General features: G+C 48.3%; 1 protein-coding gene across 1 annotated transcript in view; it reads left to right on the top strand.

The window, feature by feature from the left end:
- The window catches only part of lrfn5a (leucine rich repeat and fibronectin type III domain containing 5a), an 81245-nt gene extending 58994 nt beyond the window's left edge, over window positions 1–22251 (top strand). The window contains exons 4-10 of the mRNA XM_076023476.1: window positions 2057–2185; window positions 2599–2779; window positions 3931–4086; window positions 5082–5341; window positions 6831–7301; window positions 20035–20308; window positions 20829–22251. Of these exons, the coding sequence (XP_075879591.1) occupies window positions 2057–2185; window positions 2599–2779; window positions 3931–4086; window positions 5082–5341; window positions 6831–7301; window positions 20035–20308; window positions 20829–21716 (2359 nt within the window). The 3' untranslated portion in view covers window positions 21717–22251. The remainder of the gene's footprint in view (window positions 1–2056; window positions 2186–2598; window positions 2780–3930; window positions 4087–5081; window positions 5342–6830; window positions 7302–20034; window positions 20309–20828) is intronic.
- Window positions 22252–23456: the final 1205 nt, after the last annotated feature.

The following is a 23456-nucleotide window of genomic DNA, read 5'->3' on the forward strand; positions in this document are numbered from 1 at the left end:
GTGGCAAAACAGGTAATTACATCATAATTAAACATTCACTCAGGTTCAGAGGACAGAGGCAATATTTGCAAGTGCAAAAATTTGCACTTCAATAAATGTCATTCCAAAGCACTGAGCAACGGCTGCGTCGTCTTTTTTTTCACGAAAGTAATGACTAATTACAAATTGATGACTGATGAAACAAAGTAGTTCAAGAAGTAATTAGATTACTTTATTAAGGCGCAATCAGTAATCAGTAGTTGCATTACTTTCATGGAGTAATCCCAGCAACACTGCTTGAAAAGACAATTGAAAGGAAGAGCAACAAAAACTGTCGCTGTGAGTTTACGGCCCCTCCGCTCCCGACAGATCACATCAGATTAGAGGACGGATAGATGGAGGGAGATTATTTCCTCCCTGGCTGCTTCCCAAAGCCGTGCGAGCAGGCGTGGAAAGGCGCAGCGCTGGCCGATGATAAGTCACTATTACCTCATCACCTTTAATATGCCCGGTTTTGCTCCGTAACACTTTGCCGAGGGTGTAACAGAGTGTTAAATTACAGCCTGTTACAATCATTGACTGTCAGCGGCAACAACTTTGCAGAGAAACTGAGCGGGACAACCGCAAGGAATGAGACAAATTGAACTGATTTTCTTTTTTTTCTTTTTTTCTTTTTTTTTTTTTTTTTTCCTGCTTGTTGCTGTAATTCGACAAAGGCCGCGAGACAGAAACTGATGTTGGCCGTCTCGTGGTGCGAATCTGGGCCGACAGTTTAAAGAGCCGCCGCTGCGAACAGAATCTCTCGACTCTGGAAATTTGACCGGGAGCTTGTGAGAGAGCGTGCTGTCATTGGCTGACGCGGCCCGCTGTGGCGCCGTGACGTCATTGGCTGACGCGGCCCGCAGCCTCTCGGCGAGGGAGGATGAGCAGGACGGCGGGATCGGTTGACATCACCGCTCGGAGTCGTCGCCACGGCGACGAGAGCACTTTATCCACCGCAAGCAGCAGGGCACTCTCTCCACTTTGTGTCAGTTACCTTCGGGAGGGGGTCAAAGGTCACAAATTATCCAGAACGCTCTGTGCGGACGTAAGAAAGGCTGGGAGAAAATGCATCGGTCTAGAAGTCAGCCGCTTTGTGATGTCACAAAGGGCACTGATCTGATACCTCTGCCAGGTCTGTGACTGCACCCCTAGCGGTGACTCCGGCCCGTTTCTGCCCTCTTCTAAACAAGCAGAAGGTCCAACATGTCGTCAGCTTTAGCAGGAAGTTAAAACCCGGCGGGGTTTTTTGAGCTGGAGGCTGTAAACAGAGGGCTAACTATGCTGTTTTACAACATACAACATTGATGATGCAAAGCTGCTCCAATGAAATCCAGAATTGGAAAAAAAAAAAAAAAAAAGATCTGAAAACAGGAATCAGGAAGGACATTTAATTTATTCCAGAAAAATAACAAACAAACATGCATTTCATTGAAAAGAAAAACAACGATTTCTCACGATCGTGTGCGATTTTGGCCCATCAGCTTCTGCGGCAGAAAACAGAAGGTTTCAATAGTCCAATAGCAGAATGACATTGCGGAGAGGCTAATGTCTCTGTTGGGCATGGCAGAACTTTCACCCGCACTCGCAGCGTCTGCCGGCATGTGAAAGCCGGCGGTCACAGCCTCCCCGTCTGTTCACAGTGACACAGTGACGGGAAGACAAAAAGAAAAAAAAAGAAAGAAATCCTGATAAATAATGAGCAGAAAAGTGTTTCCTGGCAAACAAACGGGAGGTTTTTAGGGGCTCGGGCTCCCAGACTCTCCCCCGACGCCGCCGAGCTGCGCGGGGACTTGTTTACCCTCACAAATATTGAATAAGACGCGGCAGATAAAGGGAATAGCATATGTGCATTCCGCCTTTTCATGCAGCCGCTGCCTTTGTATTGAAGTATTGAAAGACGCTCTGCCAAAGGAGCGGACGTCAGTCAAAAAAAAACAGGGGGGGCCTGACTCTCTCTCTCTCTCTCTCTCTCTCTCTCTCTCTCTCTCTCTCTCTCTCTCTCTCTCTCTCTCTCTCTCTTTCATCCCTTCTGCAGCGTGAAGAGAAAAGACTTTGCAAACATGACGCGGCTGGTGGACCTCACGCTGTCGCGGAACACCATCTCCTTCATCACACCGTATGCCTTCGCCGATCTGGAGAACCTCAGAGCGCTGCACCTCAACAGGTGGGGAGGGAGAAATCGAACCCTGCAACGTGATTCTCTGCAATCTGAAGGAAGGAGAAGGATGACGGTTTTAGATTGTTTTTTGGAATTCATTTGGTCCGGGAATCAAATAATTCCCAGAGGCAAATTATTACACACTCTAATGACATAATAAATAAAGAATTCAGAGTGTTTTCTTTTTTCTTTTCACTTAAAGAGTCGGTTTACACCCCCGCAGACCCGCTGAAAAAAAAAAAAAATCATGCCCATCCCCGGAGGCATTGGAGGACTGGAGTGTGAATTAACTGAACACAAGATGTTTGCTCTGCTCATTCCGCACACGTTCGCTCTGGACGTCCGCAGAGTCGTCGCCTCCTCCCGCCCACTGAGTACGCTAACGTCCGTCTCCCATGTTGTCCCCCCCCCCCCACCAGTAACCGGCTGACCAGGATAGGCAACGACACGTTCAGCGGCATGTCCAAGCTCCACCACCTCATCCTGAACAACAACCAGTTGGTGCTCATCCACCAGGGAGCGTTCAACGACCTCCTGGCTCTGGAGGAGCTGGACCTCAGCTACAACAACCTGGACTCGATCCCCTGGGAGGCCATCCAGGTAGGCCACATCATAAAAAGAGAGCGAAAGAAAAATCTTGTAGCACCTACCAGAGGATTTATCTATTGTTAACGCACCTGTTAATAAAGGAATTTCTGTTGCACAAGCAAAGAAAAGACCTGAATAGACGAAAAACACTTTATTGTTTACTCTTTGCATGCAAAGGCAGCTGTTACAGCTGTCAAAATAAAGATAAAAACGCATTGGCTGTGTCTCAATTCAGGGTCTGCATCCTTCGAAGGCTGCATTTGAAGGCCAGTTACGTCACACACAACACATGAAGGCTTGTCCCAATTCAGTAAAATTCGAAGGATGCTCCAAATCTGCCCTTCAAATGCGTCCTCCTTTTAGCCGATTCAGAGGATGCACTGCTACTATCCTTCGCGGACTCCCGTCTCCCAGGATGCTTTGCGCGCTGTCGCTAAGCATCCGGGGGTCCTGGGAAGTCAGCGGAAGTGGCGGCATCTACTGGCAAAGACTTAAGTATAATAATACATTTAAGTAGGTTTGTACTTTTTTGAACATCCAACGCCAGATATGTTAAACCAAAACCCCCAAATCAGTTAAAATATGTGACTTTTAATGCTAAGTAATGGTTAGCTTGATGCTATAAAAACGTCACTTCCGTTGTTGGCCAGCAGGAGGGAACGGCGTTGACGCAACCAGGAAATACGCCGACGGCTAGACTGTCTAATGTAGTTACCGGGGAGGCGGGTTTGGCTTCGTCATCCAGCCGACGAAGGATGCAGACCCTGAATGGAGACACAGCCATTGTGATGCATAAATCCACTCAAAAACACTCTATTTCCACACACAATTTTTCTCAAACCATAAACGCTGATGTTCTTCCCGGGGGCCCAGTTGACTGAGTTGCTTGGAAACTTGGCCGCAGAAATACGCATTTTTATGCAATATTGATTACGACGAGTCACAAGGGAGCCTGGCTGTCTGGTTGCCGCGTACAGCTCGCAGGCCCGCTAGCTAGCGCCGCAGCTGCTTAATTAACAAACAAAACTCCCACTTTGCTTGAAACTCGTCTCTCAGTTTGCAGCAGTCAGTCTGAGGTCACGCAGACTTTCCAGTTCAGTTCAGTTCAGTTCAGCTCAGCTCACCGCTCCTGCTTCTTCATTCTGCTTCCTGCTTTCTTGCAGAGGATGACCAGCCTCCACACGTTGAGTCTGGACCACAACATGCTGGACTTCATCCCGGAGGGAACCTTCTCCCTGCTGCAGAAGCTCAACCGGCTTGATGTCACCTCCAACAAGCTGCAGAAGCTGCCGCCGGACCCGCTCTTCCAGCGAGCTCAGGTAGCCCTCGTGACCGGCTCGGATTATTTATTTCTTCAATGAAGTCTTCTGTTGACTCGGTGGGGTGACATATTAATATATACACCAACTCAACATTTTATTATATAGCTAGAAAAAAATGGATGAAAACGAGTGGATAATAAATAAATGCAGTTATTTGTAATTTATTGTCAGAGTTTATTCATTTCTGTCACTCCTGGCTAAAAAGATATATAAGATATAGAACTCTTTTGGCAGGGACGTGTGCTACACGATCAATGTATGCGTATCCAATCCATCCTGGATGGATGGAACGTTGTAACACGTCTGCTGTTGTCAGGGTCCTGATGTCTCACTTGTCCTCAGAGCGGTGACTCAATTACGAGACAATAAGGCGGCGGCTAAGTCGTTCTTCAGGAAGAAAGATGTTTTTAATCAAAAAGAAAATATCTATCGCCGTGTGACTCCAAGGCGCTTCAGCAGCGCCGACGTTCTCTTGTTGTTGCGAAAGTGTCAGGGTCGCGTTTTTGTCAGGGAATTAATTCTGTCGCGCCTACCTCACATTTTCAACTTGAAGCGGAACAGATTTGTTTCGCGGATACGGAAAAGGCCAAAGAGCCTCGCTGAGGTCGTCGTGCAGGTAGCCGGTTTGTTTTGGCTGCGCGCGCGTGTTGCCAAAACCACGACGTTTAGGCTGCGTTCAGACTGCAGGCGAATCTCATTCCAATCAGATTCCTTCTCAAATCTGAGACGCATATGTCCAAATGCGATTTGAAACTACCTCCCGAATGTGGTTTCAATCCGTTTTGCAAAAATCGGATTTCATGTGGTTTATGACTGTTCAGACTACAAAAGATCTGGTTCCAATCTGGATCGGCTGAAAATCGGATTCTGGCTAGCAGTCTGAACACGGCCTCAGTGGTGAAATGATGTCAAAGTTTGTCTCAAAACCCACCGCAATCGCACTGTCATGACCTTGACCTTGACCGCAAGCATCTCCTTGCCTCCTCCTCCAGGTCCTGGCCACCTCGGGGGTGCTGACGCCCTCCGCCTTCGCGCTGTCCTTCGGCGGAAACCCGCTGCACTGCAACTGCGAGCTGCTGTGGCTGCGGCGGCTCAACCGGGAGGACGACCTGGAGACATGCGCCTCGCCGCAGCACCTCTCCGGACGCTACTTCTGGTCCATCCCCGAGGAGGAGTTCCTCTGCGAGCCTCCGCTCATCACCAGGTTCTCCCACGAGATGAGGGTGCTGGAAGGCCAGAGGGTTGCGCTCAGGTAGACTACACTAGACCACAGTCTTTGTTTTCCGGCTGAATGACGTGCATTATGTTTAAAAAAAAAAAACACTCACAATGTTGCATGAAAACACGCCGGCGAGCTCGCTGAAGCACCAGACAGGCGCGTCGAGCAGTAATGTCTAAGAGGACGGAACCAAAGGGAGACAACAACAGGTCTGAAAGCCCCTGATTACCTCATTTGCATTTATATTGGCCGCACGCTCGCAATCATGATAGATGTTACGTCCTCAAATGTGGAATTATGATGAAATTTGGAGACGGCGGGCGGGAAGGAAATCAATGACACGCCGTCGCTCTCCTCCCTTCCACTGCACCTTGACCCCCGCGACGCGCACAGGGCTCCAGTGGAGGTCCACCAGCGTGTGTGTGCGTGCGGCGTACATGTGTGTGTGTGTGTGTGTGTCTTTTAATCTCTGGGTTTATACCAGTCATTGCCGGTTGATGCGACGCCGCTGAAAATTTATGAGCTCACTTTTATTTTCCATTCCGCTGCAGTCGGAGCGCCGTCCAATCCCGACGCCCACTTTACGCCATTACGGCTTGTGTGCGTGGCGTTTGACGCAACGTCCTGCTGACTTTGTGGCAGTTGGAGGAGGCAGCAGGAGGCGGTTCTCCTTCACTAGAGGAGCTAATCTAGACAAGCCCGAAAGCTAAAAGTCTAAAATGATGCCAGGCTTTGGCTTTGTTTGAAATAAGAAGCAGCCAACTGAAGTTTTTTTTGTTTTGTTTTTTTTTCATGAAGGTCGCAGGATTGTTTTTCACAAAAGGGCCGAAAATGCAAAGTGGATCGAGAAACTGTTGAAAAATTCTCTCGCCGGCCTTCATCTGAAGGACGTCTGGTTGTAAACTGGGCTCCTGCAGTCACGATTTTCTTCCGTGACTCGGAGAATCTTCTGGAACCTCCTTCCAGTATCCCACTGCTAGATAAACACATTCAATTCAAACTCCTCCTCCTCCTCCTGCTTCTTCTCTTCCTTCTCCTCCTCCTCCTCCTGCTTCTTCTCTTCCTTCTCCTCCTCCTCCTCCTGCTTCTCCTCTTCCTTCTCCTCCTCCTCCTCCTCCTCCTCCTCATCCTCCGCCTCCTGCTTCTTCTCATTCCTCCTCCTCCTCCTTCTTCTCATACCTCCTTCTCCTCCTCCTCCTCCTGCTTCTCCTGCTTCTTCTCTTCCTCCTCCTCCTACTCCTCCTTCTCCTCCTGCTTCTTCTCATTCCTCCTCCTCCTCCTTCTTCTCATACCTCCTTCTCCTCCTCCTCCTGCTTCTCCTGCTTCTTCTCTTCCTCCTCCTCCTACTCCTCCTTCTCCTCCTGCTTCTTCTCATTCCTCCTCCTCCTGCTTCTTCTCATCCTCCTTCTCCTTCTCCTCCTCCTCCTTCTTCTCATACCTCCTTCTCCTTCTCCTCCTCCACCTCCTGCTTCTTCTCTTCCTCCTCCTCCTCCTCAGTGACGCTCCACCTCTTCTCTTGCAGGTGTAAGGCGAGGGGCGACCCAGAACCGGCCATCCATTGGATCTCCCCCGAGGGCAAGCTGGTGTCCAACTCCTCCAGGACGCTGGTTTACACCAACGGCACCCTGGACATCCTCATCAGCACGGTGAAGGACACTGGCTCCTTCACCTGCATCTCCTCCAACCCCGCCGGCGAAGCCCACCAGACGGTGGAGCTGCTCATCATCAAGCTGCCGCACATCTCCAACAACACCAACAACATCCAGGAGCCCGACCCGGGCTCCTCGGACATCTCCACCTCCATGAGGGGCGGGGCCAACGGCAGCAACGTGACGGCCGATGCCAAGGCGGCGGCGGCCGACAAGAGGGTGGTGACGGCCGAGGCCACGTCGTCCACGGCGCTCATCAAGTTCAACTTCCAGAGGAACATCCCGGGAATCAGGATGTTCCAGATCCAGTACAACGGCAGCCAGGACGACTCGCTGGTCTACAGGTAGGACGATGGCAAGATGTCTGGTTCAGGTCACAGGAGGTCCGCAGCTTGTTGAGAAGGAGCTGCAGCAAAAATGAAAGCAGGTCCAGTCGTGGAATTCCATCACCCAGGTCTTCCACCTGATGGATTCCACAGCAGCTTCTGCAGTTTTCTGGTGCAGTCGCTCGGTGAAGGTGCCTTCAAGACGCCTTGGTGTTTTTAAACCAGCTTCTCAGTCGCACCTCCTTTTGCTTCTTTGTGTTACGACCTGTGATCTCCTCGAGTGACAGCCCATTTTTTATCATTTGTTTGTCATGCTACATACACATAGGATGCACCGCAGGAAAGAAAAACACGTATTTCCCACAGAGCGACACAATCTGTTGCGTCCTCACGTTGCGACGGACTGTGTGCGTCAGCGCTGGCGGCCAAATCGCAAAAATACGAGAAAAAGCGGCCTGGTCGCTCGGCATCTGTGACTCACCGCCTCGGCCGGGCGGGAGGAGGGGGGAGGGGGGAGGGGGGAGGGGGGCCCTCGGCGAGTCCTCCTTGACATTTGGCGTTTGCGGAGGATTTGCGCAGATTAGATCGATCTCGCGGAGGAGCGATTGTTATTTGAGCTAAATATTTACCCGGGCGGGATGCGCTGCGAGGGAATTAGCGAGTGCCGAGCCGAGCCGAGCCTTCGTCGGGGACACATGTGCAAGTATTATCTGCCTTTCATATCATGACTAATCCCTGGACTTACTCTATCGCCGCGTATCATTATCGGCAGTGGCTTGCGGGAGGCACTGACCGCCTGGCTTGGTGGCCGCAGCGGCCACGCTCTAGTTTGTTATTAAAAAAAAAAAAAAAAAAATCTCTCCAAAGTCCGATTTCATTGGGGCGGCGGCTAAGACTCGCTAATCCTTGATCTCTTACAGCCTTTATCTCCCCTGCCACGACGTCACCGCACGTAATTAACAAACAGCCATCGTTCATAGAGGACTTGTGCCGGTATTATCCGACCCCCACATTATTCCCAATCTCTGTGCATTATTCATCGGCACTTAACCCCGCTCAGTGAGAGTGAGAGAGAGAGAGAGAGAGAGAGAGCGAGAGATGGCGCAGAAGGGATTTTAAGCCGCCCGTCTTCCAAAGATAGCGTCCTCGCTCCCAGCCTCCTCCTGACCCGTCTCCTTCTCCATCGCTTCCTCTCTTTCTTTTTTTCTTCTGTTCTTTATTCACAAAAATGCACGGCGACGCCTCCACGCGTTTCCTGGACCGCCGGCCCACGAAAAAGGCTGCGCTTATACTTTCAGATCGAGACTTTTGGACGCCTGTTGGAATCTATTAGGTCGGAGAGCGTGACGGGAAAAAAAGCGTGAGAATAAATAAAACAGCTTCCTGCAGCAAGGAGCCATTGTTCGGTTTAGCGGGGTGTGTCCACCCCCCCCCCAACCCTACTCCACATATGTCTTTAGAGGGCGCCGTGTATGTCCTCTCAAGCTGTAAAGGGACAGTTCATCAGTTTCATACAAACAACTTGGTCAGCATAGCGAGAACTCGGTCACCCACGGAACAGTTCTGGAGTTTTACAGATGGAGGGAATTTCACCAAGTATTTATATTTATCATATGTTTAAATGTTATATACCAGCAACAGGAGAGGATCAACCGAATGACGTGTCTCTGGGGGGCGCCACAGTTGAATTTGACTCGAAGGAAGTGATGTTGTGCTGCGTCTTTAGCTCAAATATCCACTGTAGCCTGCTGATTAATGCCAGTAATCTTGTGGTAAAGGGACACCTCGGTGACAACGCACGTTCAGCAAGGGGACGTGTCGTGCTTTTATCTCGTTGTGCACTGACATTGAAGTGGGCTTGAGTTTTTTCCACCTGTGAAACTCTGGAACGGTTACGTAGATTTGAAAATACCACAAAAAGATTCCGCTGATGAATTTACCTTTGGCTGCCAGTTTGAAAAAAAAAAATATGTATCTTTTTTTTGGGGGGGCCTGTTTCCGCGGCTTCCTGCTCCATCTCCGCCTCCGGTATTAAACGGCAAATTCATTTATGTTTCCGCGGCGCTCCATCGCCGCTCTCTCATCTTCAGATGGCAGATTGATTTCTATTCAGCGCCTCTGCCGGCGCGAAAGGCAGCATCCAGCGTCGCCATTGATTCCCCCTTTCTCTTTTTTCATTAGCTAAACACAGGCGGGGGGAAGAGGACGTGGTGTTGGGGTTGGTGGTGGGTGGGTGGGGAGGGTACGGAGCACAAAAGGAGGAAGGGTGAGAGGCAAGGAGAAGAAAAAACAACAAAAAAAAAGGACGGACAGCGAACATAAAGGAGGCGACGGGAGGCCGAGAGGACAGCGGCGTCGCAGCGACCGTCCTGCTGCCACGCTGAGAGGCCGCTTACGTATTTCTGGTTAAATAAGGCTTTATTGATCTGGAAGCACATTGACATTTCTCCACTCCGCCGCTCCCTTCGTGCTCCACTTGATGCTCTCGGGTGCAGGAAGGCGTGCGGAGAGTTTTCTCGAATGGCCGTCTGCAGCCTTCGCCGCCGTGTCTTCCCCAAGTTATGCTAAAACCCCCCCGCCCCCCAGGCCCGCGACTCTGCTGCTCATCTGAAAGGTAATAGTTGTATTACTTGATTCTGTATTGATCCGCGGCGTTCCCACCTGCCCCTCCACCGGGAGGTCAGGGTCAGCGGCTGCAGCGAGCGGCCGGCTGGGATTCGGTTTCTCGCTCAAGGACACTTGAGACAAGCAGATGTTTTGCGGATACAGTCGCTGCCTTTCAATGCCTCTGGTGGTATTTCAGAGGCTGGACGAGTGCGAAATAAAAAAATGAAAAAAATCCTAATATGTAAGCGCAACAGCAGCTCCGGTTTGAAAGAGGTGCAAAAAGAGCCACGAGAACTGCAATTTGAAAACGACAGGTCGATGACTTTTTTTTTTTTTTTTTTTTCGTTTAAATGATCAATATCGTAAAAAAAAAAAAAAAAAAAAAGGCAGAGGCAAGAAAAAGTTGGAATAGTTTCCAAACAGCGTTATTAGTTTATTGATCCTATAAGTGCAAAATGAACTTGTGCCACTTTGTGTTCACTTGAAAATGTCATCAGACGGCACAACGGTCGGTGCAAAATGAGTGACTTCTTTTGGAGGTTGTTGGACTATCTTTTATAGTTATATATGTATATAAAAGACTATACATATTGTCTCTTATAGACATCTACACAGCTGTTCTGGTCAATAAACCCCAAAACAACAGAAGATCAACGGCTGCTTCAATGGCTTCAGAGATGGGATATTCATTTGGGAAAGAAGGAGGAAGAAAACATTTTCTTTTTTTTTTTCAACGATTAAGATAAATTTGTTTCATGTTTGGTCCCAACTTTAGGCAAAAAAAAAAAAAAAAAATGTTTCCTGTCCGTGTAAATACGTACCTGCTTTGTTTCGTTTAAAGCAAAACACACACAAAAAAAAAAGGTCTACGGTCTGGGATTGAATGGGACCGCTTGGGCGTCTCCGCCTCCTCTTCGCGGCGCAGACACGCGGCTCAAAGCGCGGAGGACGGGCGGGATTGAGTCCTCGCCGCAGCCTTTTATCTGAGCTGTTAAAGCCTCATTTCAGGGTCAGGTCAAGGGAAGACTGATGCGGAGGGAATAATGCGCTGACCTTTCAGACCGGAGCCGTCACGGCACACGCACTCTTTGGCCTTTACACCCTGATGGTTTTATTGAACAATTCTGCAGCGTGTCAGCGATGATGGCAGAGACCGAGCGCAGGACTATTAAAGGGCCTCACAGTCCGCTGAGCTCTTATTTAGACCCACAGCCAATTATTGTCCTCAGTGAAGTGGGGGGCCTCTGGATGAATACAAGAATGAGTGCGCAAATTATAGGCTTTACACATGTATGGTTTATTCAATAGATGGATTAAACAATCACAGTCATAGTTAAGAGGGCAATTTAGGACAAACGGGGAGAGGGACTTGTCGAGATCAGGATATTTTAAATGCAAACATTAGATATTTTTGTTTTAAAAGAAATAAGATAAAACCGCCTCGAAAGAACCTTGAACTTAAGTGATTTCCTTTTATTGCAAATGAAAAGGACTCGCCGAGTCCTTTCTAGTCGGCACGAACAGAAAGATTGTGGAATCACTGGTGAGAGAGGAGTCCAATTTAGAGCGCTTCTCTTTTTTTTTTCTTTTCCTCTTCCCTAAAATTGTGGCTTTAGCTCGTAAAATCATCCACCGGTTGTAAAATTTTAATTACAAGACGTAATCTCCCCCCCAGGCAAAAACTAGAAATTCATAAAAAGGACTCATTTATACGTGCTGTAAAATAGGCTCACTATCACCACATAATGATTACGATAAAAAAAAATATTGGTGACCTGGAAACCTCAGGCCAGCTTTATCTGTAGTTAAGTTAAAAAAAAATAATAAAGAAAATAACTCACCCTATCTAAATTATAACTGGCCCTATGCCGTGTTCAGTGTTGGCGAGTAATCTATTATTAAGTCATCCACTGCTGTAATTAAACTACTTTTTATATAATGGAGTAATGCTATGGGATTACTGGGCAAAACTGGTAATTATATAGTCATTACTTTATCAAGTAACGATTCCGCAGGAAATATTTCGCAGGATAAAAATGTCTCACTGTCCACAAAAATGTCTGAAAAACAACCCAAGACAAACATGTCGCAGATTGATGATGCAGCCGCGCATGCAAAGTCATTGACGCACCAAAACAAGCACGCCGGCGGCAAAATAAAAAACAGCGACTGCGCTTGACAGCTGGAAATACAAACATTACTTTGCGTTCATCTCGACTGAATGAAAGAATATTGCGGTCGGTCGTACGTTGTGTGCAGGAAGCAAGACGTTGCTTACGAACCTCATAAATCGTTAAAAGCCGCGTATGGGCAATATGGGCTCTTCAAAAGGCACCAGCGCTGTACATGAGTTCTGTGAAATGTGCAGTTTGTGTTCAGAGAGCAAACATTCATTCATGTTAAGAGGACGGAGGCAATATTTGGAATTGCAGAAACTGCACTTTAATGAAGTTCACTCCAAAGCACTGAGCAACTGTCACTTTATCTTTTTTAACTCAAGTAATTGGTGATTGATTACCTATGAAACAAAGTTTCATAAGTAATTAGATTACTTTTTAAAGAAGTAATCAGTAGTTGGGATTACTCTTGTGGAGTAATCCCAACAACACTGGCCGTGTTTCTCTCTTTCCTCTCCCAGCTGTTGTTTTCCAATCCTGCACGCCCCACCTCCACCCAAAGGCAAAAAAAAAAAAAAAAAAAAGTAAAAAAACTACACTTCACACACCGAGCAAATTGTGTAGCAAGCGTTTTGTGGGACAACGCCACGGGGCTGTTGTGTATCCGGGCCTCTCATCGCTCGCTCTCCTCCCCTCTCGTGCTCCGTCCCTCCTCCTCCTCACTCACTCACAGGAAGCGGCTTATCCCTGCCAATAGTCCCGGCGGGCCAGGTATAACACCTAGCTCAGCTGTGCTTAAGGCAAGAGAAAAGAAAAAGGAAAAAAAAAGAGGGACACATCACATCCGCCCTTATCCCGCCGTAATGTTCCGACTCTGATTTTATGGCTCCATAAACACGTTGCAGCCCCGACGTAGCCGGTGTTATTGTTATGAGCATGTTAAGGGGTTTTAAATGGAGACAAGTGCAATAAAGGGACGCGTCGCCGCGTGGAGGAGGACTCTGGTGGTGGGGAAGTGCTGAAAGGTGGAGGAAATGTGGAAGGAGATAAAAAAAATAATATATATATATATAAGTTGTTAAACTATAAACTATAAAGTAGTTAAACTATATGAACACATATCTTAAGCATGTACACTGACCTTCAGATCTCCAGATGTGTCTGAAGCGTCTCTTGCTCTCCAGGAAACTGATGCCATGGGCATAAAAGAAGACAAACTCATGATGTGGCCGCCATCCTCTCCTGACCTCAACCTCACACACTCACAAGTTCAAGAATTGTGAAGCTCCTATCCAATAAGGAGTCCTCTGTTAAAATGTAACTTGACCTGTCAGGATGTTTTGATTGAAATAGCTTTTGATTTTCAGTAAATATGACCTGCTATTGCTTCTAATTCAACAAATGACAATGTTCAGTTCTTTACAAACAATAACATGGCTTAATTTGGAACAGTGCATTTCAAGGCATTTTAAGTTTTTATTTTTGAAAAAGAAATACAGTTATCATTGGGATGTTTTTGTCCCCAACATTGGAATTGTACTCCAAAGGTTGATGACCTGAAAATGATGATGACTTTGTTTATATTGACTATTTAGGAAAATCAGAAAAATATTATTTGCGTAATAATTTAGAACGCAGTGTATGAAAAAAAAAAACGTACATACTTTAACTCATAATTTAATTACAAACCATGTTATTCATATTAAATGTACTATGTGCATATTTTGTATTAAATACACATTTAAGTAAATAATTAATTTAATAATCATGATGTTAATGAAGTAGGTTTACTTTTGGCATATGCATACATATAATTGACTATGTAATATAATATACACATACCGCAATATAATGAATATGATAGATGATATACTCTTAAGATATGTAATCGCCGTGCTCTAAATAATAAATGAATCTGCGTTCAGTTGATGGGAGAACTACATCTCCCATCAAGCCCTGATTACCTTGAAGCAGCAGCAGCAGGCGCTTCTACCACGGTCGACGTTTACATTCTACTGCAATTAATCCAAGATGAAAACAGTCGGTCCAGTTACGACGCTAGCAGCGCACCCCGCTAGCAGCGCACCCCGCCAGCCGCGCAAGCTCCCCGTTTAAACCCACCACGTGAGCAAAAAATACCTGTGTGATTATCGCATGCTAGTATGCTGCAAACTGGGAGTCCACGCACATAAAACAAGGGGGCAGAGCTTCAGGAACGCAAGCAGGAGGGAGAACAGAAACAGAAAAACAAGCAAGCAAGCGTGTGTGGTTAGCGGGACTAGCTCAGCGGAACCGGTGAACGCACTCTCCATAATGAGGCACACGCATTGCCTGCGCCGAGCGCACACGCCCCATTAAAAAAAGGTGCGCGCACTACTTAAGGACCGTCATGTCACAGTGTGCCCTTAAACAGAGGAAAACCCGACACACAATCCGCTGGAACCCCGTTTGTCCATAAAACAGCTCTAGATCTGCAGAAGGAACTATGTTTTATATTTAGCCCGCTGTTTGCAGCCTAAGACAACAGTTGTTGGGTTTCTGCTACAACTGACGCTCCACATTTGGAGGTGGAAGTGAAACACTTTGGCCTCAGAGGAGGTCACAAAACCATCGCTTGCCCTTTGTGACGTCACAACGGGCCGACTTCCAGGACTTTTAAGTTTCAGCGCAGTCCTCCCCGAGCAGCGGAGCGAGCAGGAGATGCAAAGCAACAGACTTTTCTCACGGTGCGAGGTTCAAGACACGTATCGCTGTGAGGAAGCGCTGCTAAAGTGAGCGTTGCGTAATACGGCCGGCGTCCTTTGAGAATGAGAGCGCGGAAGAAGAGACAGCGGCGGGCAGGCGGGAGGATCCGACCACGGCATTAAAGAGGAATGAGGATGACTCAGCTAAACTGGAGGGAGGCTGCAGAGCCGGAGAGGAAGCAGGTCCACTGGCGGAGCCGAAACCTCCTCTGACATCCACTCCGCTCCGCTCCACCGCACTCTGCTCGCCGGTAATGAGATCTCACTAAGTGTGTGGCGGCTCCCTCTACTTTTATTTCTAATTTATTTATATCTCTGGAGTACATGAAGAAAAGAAAAAATATATATATATATATATATATATATATATATATATATATATATATATATATGTATATATGTATATATATATATATATGTATATACTATGTGTATACTACCAGTCAAAGGTTTTGACACACATACACTACATTTATACAAAGGGTGGCTATTCTAGATCATCTGAAATATACAACTTGTTTGAGTTATTTCACACTTTTTTGTTTAATACATATTTCAATATTTCATATGTGCTCATTTATAGTTTTGATGCCTTGAGTGACTATCTACAATGTAAGTAGTCATGAAAATGAGAGAAAAACTGTTAAATCTGAAGTATGCGTCCAAACCTTTGACTGGTAGTTTGTGTGCTAGTTAGTGTTAGCGAGTCAGAGCCTTGCTGCGCATGGGGACCTTGAGTCTGCTGTTCTGGAGAACCCATCTCTATGAACTCCAGTCTGAAAGGGGACAGGTGACAGAGGCAGGAGTCGATCCATTCACTTTCCAAGTGCTTTCTCAAGAGGCCCAGCCTTTCTCAGCCGAGGGAACATTCCAACCCAGCGTGGTGATTATCCCTCGATTGCACGTGCGCAGAAAGTTTTTCAAATTAACGAGAAAACTTTGGGACGGTGGCCCAACCCGCAGTTCTGTGTGGGATAAATGATCATTGACCGAGTCAGGCTGCGGGCTAATGAGTAAGAATGGCTGGGGAGGTGTTTTCGCAAGGCCCCTTCCATTGTTAGCTTGTGTAATCCGCTGTTCCACCTCTGACTACAAGCTGTGTGGCTGCTTGTTAGCCATTAGCTGCAGCGTCAGGGGGCATTATGCATGGCCAGGAGGAGATAAGACGGCAGCGCTGCCTGCCTGCCTGCCTGCCTGCCTGCCTGCCTGCCTGCCTGCCTGCCTGCCTGCCTGCCTGCCCGGAGACTCGGGCCTATTAGCATGGCACCGTTCCATCTGCTGAGTAAGCCACATGAGCTCTGAGGTCGACGGTAGCAGGGCAACACAGATCCTCTCTTGTGCAACACAAAGGCTGCGCTTGAGAAAAGAAACTGTTAAAAATGTCTCGTTCAGAAATGTTTCCTGAAATTAAATTCTCAGTGTTAGTGTCAGTGTTTTGTTTTTGGGGGTTTTTTTGTATTGGTCTGTTACATTGCTCTACATACCATGAAAAGTTTATGCATACATCCATGTGTAGCGAGGCTCTGACTCGCTAACAATAGCTAGCACATGAACGCTGTTCCTCCACATCCACGATGCTACCGGTACCTACACACTACCAGTCAAAAGTACTCCATACTTCTACTGATTTAATGGTTCAAGGCATCAAAACTATGAATGAACACATATGAAATATGTGTTAAACAGAAAAGTGTGAAATAAATCCAACAAGTTGTATATTTTAGATGATCTTGAATAGTCACCCTTCATATAAATGTATATTTAGGATTTTAACTCACATAGTTTTCTTTTTGGGGGGGGGAGTTTCCGGTTTTTGGAACAACCTGCAGGCTTTGTCCTGTACTCAATCAAGTGAAATGACCTGAAACGGACCAATCTGGTATCTCACAGTCGACCAACAGACGATCACGACTAATAGAGTTCCCGTCGTCCTCCTGGCGTCGTCCCAGACGGGAACTCTGGCTCTGTGGAAAGTCAGAGTTCATTATGAGGGCCAAGGGGTAGTGTGTGTGTGTGTGTGTGTGTGGGGGGGGGGGGGGTAAAAAAACCATGCATGTGTGCACACATTACTGGAGCTTAGCGGCGTAGCAGCACTCAGCTGGCGGCTAGCCAGACGTAGTGGCGGCCACTGGGAAGAGACGGCTGCTGTCATGGAGCTCACACACACACACACACACACACGCACACGCGCGTGCACTGTAAACACACACACGCGCACAAAATACACGGTGCAGACACAAGCACACAAATGCATTGTCACGGAGAAGAATGTGCGCACACTTCCTCTTGTGCAGTGACAATGTAATGAAAGGCCAGGCACACACACACACACACACACACACACACACACGCATGCACACGCGGCCAGGCGCCCTGGGCCGAGGGCTTGGCAGAAAGAGGAGATAGATTAGTGTAATAGTCCGCGGCCAAGGCAATCATCTGCCCACTGTAGGCCTTCAAACACTGGCAGCCTGATCCGCCTCAGACACAAAGAAATTAGCCACAATGAATGAGTCACTTTGGATGAGTTCACAGCGCTGACGACTCGTGCAGTCGGGAAATAATCGTGTAGCAGAAAAAAAAAAAAAAGAAAAAGAGAAAAGGATCCCGCTCATTTGCATGACAATGGAGTCGGGGGAGCTCGCGTGGCAGAGAAACACAGTCGGCAGACAAACACGTCGTCGATATCTCCATTGTTTCCTCCCCGAACCATGAATCGTAAAAATGATGACAGCTTGTTTTTTTGTTTTTTTTTTGTTCTGTTTCGTTTTTTTGTCCTTTCTTTCGTTGAAAGTCTGGCTGCGGCAGCGTCCAAGTCGGAGTAGTCGGAGCTGCTCGAGGCTTCGGCTGCCCGTCCCGTCCCGTCGCGTCGCGTCCAGGCGGAATCCCAGAACTGTGGGTTCTCACGGACGGATGGAGGGAAGGAAGCGAGAGAGAGAGAGAGAGAGAGAGAGAGAGAGAGGACGTCGATTGTATGGAGGCTCAACTAGGCTGAAAACAACACAGAACACTGGTGGTCCTTTGTGTGTTTCTGTCCTCACCTTGGGCGAGGTTGTTGCATTGATACGAATACATTTTAGGTGCACTCTCCCTTTAAAGGTCTCACGACGTCCAGTAAAGCTTTTCAGAGACCAATATTTCCTGCACCTTAACCCCTGCAAGTCAACAACCCATTCGTGTCCATTCTCGACTTCTTCAGTGGCCTGTTGATGACGTCACAAGGGGCACTTGTACCCCCCCGCCCCCAGCCTGCTCCTCCAATTGTTTGCACCTTTTCCAAACGCGGTTTGTCCAAGTTTGCAGGAAAAAGCAGCGGGAAAGGGAAAAAAACCCAACGGTGTAGCGGGAGGCTGCAAACAGAAGGCTAAAAATGATTTGTTTGGGTAAATTATTCAACATTGAAGTTTGCATTATGAATGATAAATGATGGTGTCGGAGGAAGCACAGTGACTCCCTCCCACCTCCGTGTTATTGAACTCTATCAACTGCAGTTTTTCCTTTTTGCATCTTTGCCAACAAAAACCTTCCTTGGAGTCTCTTTTTTTTTTCCAACCCCGATGATCCAACCTTGTGCACCGGAGCCACGTAGTAAACAGCAATAGAATATCTATAAGGAGGAGACGTTATTAATGGGCGAGACGGCCGCATTGTCTGTTGGAGAGCGTGACAGTGTTTAAAGCTGCGAGATAAAACACACAATAACCAAGTGAAGGCCGCCGCCGCCCAGGAAATAAACACATTTATTCCACCATGAAGATATTAATGCCCGCCTCTCTAATGTGTCAGACAACCAATTGTGCGTGCGTTCTCACAAATGAAGCCCAAGGCTGCCGCGGTAATGGGGGAATTCATCTCCGTCGCTCTACATGTACAAACGCCGGCGCCGGTGCGTGACGGCGGCAAAAACACTTTCTCCCGTCGTTAACCTCAACGCCGCGGTCACGTGGGGTCGATAGGTAGCTCGCCGCGCGCGGTTCCTTTTCTTCTTCTTTGTTTTTTTTTTGGGGTTTGTGTCCGTTCATCAAGTTCTTCCGTTTAGATGTGTGTAAGCACGTTATTCCAGATTCAAAAGCTACTCGCCATTGTCCCTCTCAAGGAAATGTGTCTTGTGCTCCCAGCGCTGCAAACATTTCCCTGCTTTTACTCAAGTGCTAAAAGAAAGCGACAACACAAACAGCTGTGGAAAAACAGGAAGTCAGGACACAAGTGATCTGAAACACTGCAGCAAAAGACCTAAAGATTCCTGTTGGTTAGATTAGCAAAACATTTTTTTTTTTTTCTTGCTGGAACAAAGGTTTAGAAAAAACAGGCTCAGATGAGCCTAAAGTATTAGCTACAATGTTGTAGTTGGCAAATGTAAAATGTAGCAGAAAAAAACAAAACTAAATTTCAAATTCCAAATGAAATTCCTTGTAAATGCGAAACAAAACCTCTGTTGACCATTTTTCTGCAAGCGCTTGTGTGTATTTTTGCGTCTATGCCAAATAAAGTAAATAGATAAATTAATAACATAGGCCAGCAGGGGGCGGTGCCACCAACAACGCTGTTTTTTGTCTTTTTTTTTTGTCGATTATTCCACCAAGGACGCCACCGACGACCCGCTGCCGCCAGCCGATCGCCTCTCCGAGACACGGCACCATTAAACCCGGACGCTCGCCGATAACCAGATGTCCAACACGGTCTCTCTCTCGCTGCCGCACAAGGTCGCGAGCTTTGAACCGAACCGGCGGCTCTCGCTGCTTTTAATGAGGTCCCCCATTAGCATTTTAACAAGGCGATCCAGGGGAGAGCTGACGAGATGGAAAAACACAGAAAAACACAGAAAGCGTTCGTCCGAAGGAGATCTTAGCGTCTCCGTCCGTCTTGCCGTCGGTCCGGAGAGCAGGTTCAGCAGTCAGCTGGCCAATGTGAAGGATTCTGTGAAAAAAATGAAAAAAAAAACCAAAGAGAAAGGAAAAAACAAAAAGCCCAGAGGATGATAAATGTCAGAGTGAAGTTTTCTAACCGGAGGTGAAAAGCGTCTTGGCGGTTTGAAGGGAGGAGGTCACGCTGTGTCACTTCCAGCACTTCTCGACGGCGCTAAGCGGAGAATCATCCCTCGTGACTTTTGAGGGCCTCTCAAAGAACGAGATTCAACTCGGTCGAGCCGCGTCGACACGAAATTGCTCCGTCTGTCTCTGCGCTCAACGTCGTCGTTCTCACTCCCCCCTTTCACTGATCACTCATCGTGAAACGTCTCCGTCTCCCCCTGTGGCCTCGCCCCCCTCCCCTCTCCCCACCCAGGATGATCCCGCCCTCCAGCAAGAACTTCCTCGTCAACAACCTAGCGGCGGGGACTCAGTACGACTTATGCGTGCTGGCCATCTACGACGACGTCATCACCTCGCTGACGGCCACGCGGGTGGTCGGCTGCGTGCAGTTCACCACCGAGACCGAGTACATGAGGTGCCACTTCATGCAGTCGCAGTTCCTGGGCGGCACCATGATCATCATCATCGGCGGCATCATCGTGGCCTCCGTGCTCGTCTTCATCATCATCCTGATGATACGGTACAAGGTGCGTCTGCCAACAGGACTGTCTCATTTCTGACCACTAGATGGGGCTCTATCTGGCAAACTCGGCGATTTTGAATAATCGTGGGTTTCATTTTGATTTTCAAACTTAAACTTAAAGGTCCAGTGTGTAAAATTTGTCTTGATTTATGATTTCATATTGGTAAACTGCCCATAAATAGATTCATAAAAGTGCGCAGGACAATTAAAGTCATTTGGAAAATACACAGACGAGGGTCTTGCCCCAAGTTGCCATCTTGCAACGCCATATTTCTAAGGAAGCCTGGTGTCTTCAAATAAACCAACGAAGAAGAAGGTGGATGAGGTGTCCTGGTTTGGGTGCACAGGAGGGCAAGGGGGGAGTGACAATCTAAAATATAACCACTTAATGTTGTCGTTTCTTCTTCGAAATTTCTAGAAATTACACACTTGACCTTTAAGGAAAAGGGAAAAGTTAAGATTTTTTTTGTCTCCTGGCTGTGAATTGTCCCCTCACTGCTGCAACCTGCTATGTCCCCCCGCAGGTATGCAACCCCACCGAGGGCAGCAAGGGCGTCTCCTTGTCCATGACCAACGTCCACTCGCAGACCAACGGGCAGCAGTCGCAGGCGTGCAGCGTCACCCCCAGCGCCTCCAAGCACGGCTCCATCGGACTCGACGACCTGTCGGCGGGCTCCAAGAAAAGGGGCGGCGGCGGCAAGGACACGATGACCCAGATCTCAGACACGTCCCTGACCGAGTGCTCCACGGCCACCTCAGTCCTGAGCCAGACTTGGGGAGCCAGGAGCCCGACGGCCGAGGAGAGGGCGAGCGAGGAGCGGGCTAAAGCGGGCGTGGCCTCGCCCACCAGCGGCACGCTGCCCAAGCCCAAGCGGAAGCCCGCTCCGAGCAAGCCGGGCTCGGCTTGTTCCAACGCCTCGGCCAGCAACGCCGCCGCCGCCGCCTCCGCCTCCCGCCCGCCTTCCTCCGCCTCCTCCTCCGCCACCTCCTGCGTCCCCCTGGACAACCTCAACACCAACCGCAACAACTCCACCTCTCTGAACCAGTCGCCGCCACCGCCGCCGCCGGCGTTCGTCCCCTCCCCCTTCGGCAGCCCGCTCGTGGCGCCGAGCCCCGCCCCCTCCGCCCGCTACAGGGAGACGCCGGTCCTGCGTCGAACCCCCCGCACTGCAGCCAAGTACCAGACTCTCCCCGCCGAGGACGAGGGGCGGAGCCGGGCGAGGAGGAGGTACTCGCTCAGCGAGGGCGGAGCCTCAAAGACTCGCTCGGCCCACCAGACGGCGCCCAGGGTGGGGCGCGTCACGCGGAGCAAAAGGAGCCAATCGATGAGCGGGATGCTCCTGAAGGACGGCGACAGCGACTCGGACAAGGGCCGCTGCGACTCGGACTGGATCCTGGAGAGCACCGTCTGACTGGAGCCCTGACTGGAACCGCTGGTGTCATCTTCAGTCTGAGTGTGTGCCTGCACATTTCTGTGTTTTTGTGTGTGTGTGTGTGTGTGTGTGTGTGTGTGTGTGTGTGTGTGTGTGTGTGTGTGTGTGCGCACGCGTGTGTGTTTTGCGAAGTCGCACGAAAAAGGAAAACAAAACGACATAACAAACGACAGAATGTGTGTTTCGTGTGTGTGTGTGTGTGTGTGCGCGCGCACTCTCGTTTGTTGACGTGTGTTTCTGGCTCAAAACGTGTTCGTTTGGCTTTCGTTTTGTTTTTCAAATATTATTTTCATACGTCTTTTTTTTTCTCCACCGTTTTTCTTTTTCATTTGGTTTTTCTACTTCATTCAACGGTTTCCCCGCTCGGCTCTCTCGGTGGTGGCGAGCAGGGAGAGAAGAAGAAAAACTGGCCTCGTCTCGTCGCGTCCTTGAGTCGTCTCGTCGTCCGTCGGGTTCCACTTGATAGCACAAACAAAGAAATAAAAAAGCACACAAACACACCTACACACACACACACACACACACACACACACACAAACGCACACACACGCAGACAATGGGTCAGTCGCCACGTCATAGCTCTGTTCACGCCCACCTTTACCTGAACACACAACACGCACACACACAAAGAAATAAATGAATAAAGGGAATTCTTACAGAACCGGGAAGCGGAGACAAACCAGTGGCCGAACTGGGAAGCTCAGCACTCTCCACTCACTCACGGGAACCGCGCCGCGGCAAGAGAACAGCAGTCGGTGCCTTTCTTTTGCACTAACGGACACTTGTGACGGGAGACGCGGACGCGGCTTTGGCGGGGGGCGGGGGGGCGGGGGGGGCGAGGAAAACTGTGGCAGGAAGTGGTTTTCACACATAGCCTTTCTCAACGTTCCGAGGGACGACTCTTCACAACGCAAGACGGACAGACTGGGACCCTAACGAGCGAGCGAGCGAGCGGACAAAGACTACGACGTACCTCTTATGAAAAAAAAATGATATTTTTTAAAAAGGGAAGGTTATAATAACAAAAAGAGCAAAAAAAAAAAAAAGAAAAGGAAAAAGAAAGAAAGCGAGAGGGAAACCCTGGGAGTTTTCCACCCGGACGGCCGGTGGAGTCGGGGCTCCTGGAGAAGCTTCTGTACAGAAAAAGACAACATGTACTGTGTTGTTTACGTTGTGTAAAAATAAAAAAGGGGTAAAACGACAGAGAGGCGAGTGTGTCTTTGAATCGTCGCCTTCGGGAAGAAGAGTCACTCAACTGGACGTCACCACATACTATATTGATACTATATAGATGTTTAATCAGTCGCATAGTATATTCTTAGTGTATTACATATTAGTTACACTATTATTGCGTGTAATAATAAAGTAATGATGTAGTCACATATTAGTGAAGATGCTTTTTCCTTCGGAAAAGCAAACCTCACTTCCAAATTCACCCTTTTGTCTAGTTTTTTCTTTTCTTTCAACCAGGCAGTAAACACATGAAAAAGGGCGTGTCCTGAAAAAGTGCAATAGTCGGGATTTAACAAGCTGCCAACGTGACTGAAGTGATTAATATTTTGTCGGATAGTCTAACGGAGGAAGCCTTTACGAAATTTATTCTGCTTTTATTTTGTAAAAAGGTTGAAATACTCAGTTGTGTATCTGATGCAGCGATGCAGGAAATGGGCCGCGTGGCTTCAGCCATGTCCAACCGAGGAATTTTTAAACATATATATA

Source organism: Nelusetta ayraudi, unplaced genomic scaffold (assembly GCF_046127955.1).
Source record: "Nelusetta ayraudi isolate G7.1 ecotype Tasmania unplaced genomic scaffold, CSIRO-AGI_Nayr_v1 ptg000015l, whole genome shotgun sequence".
Classification (NCBI taxonomy): Eukaryota; Metazoa; Chordata; class Actinopteri; order Tetraodontiformes; family Monacanthidae; genus Nelusetta; species Nelusetta ayraudi.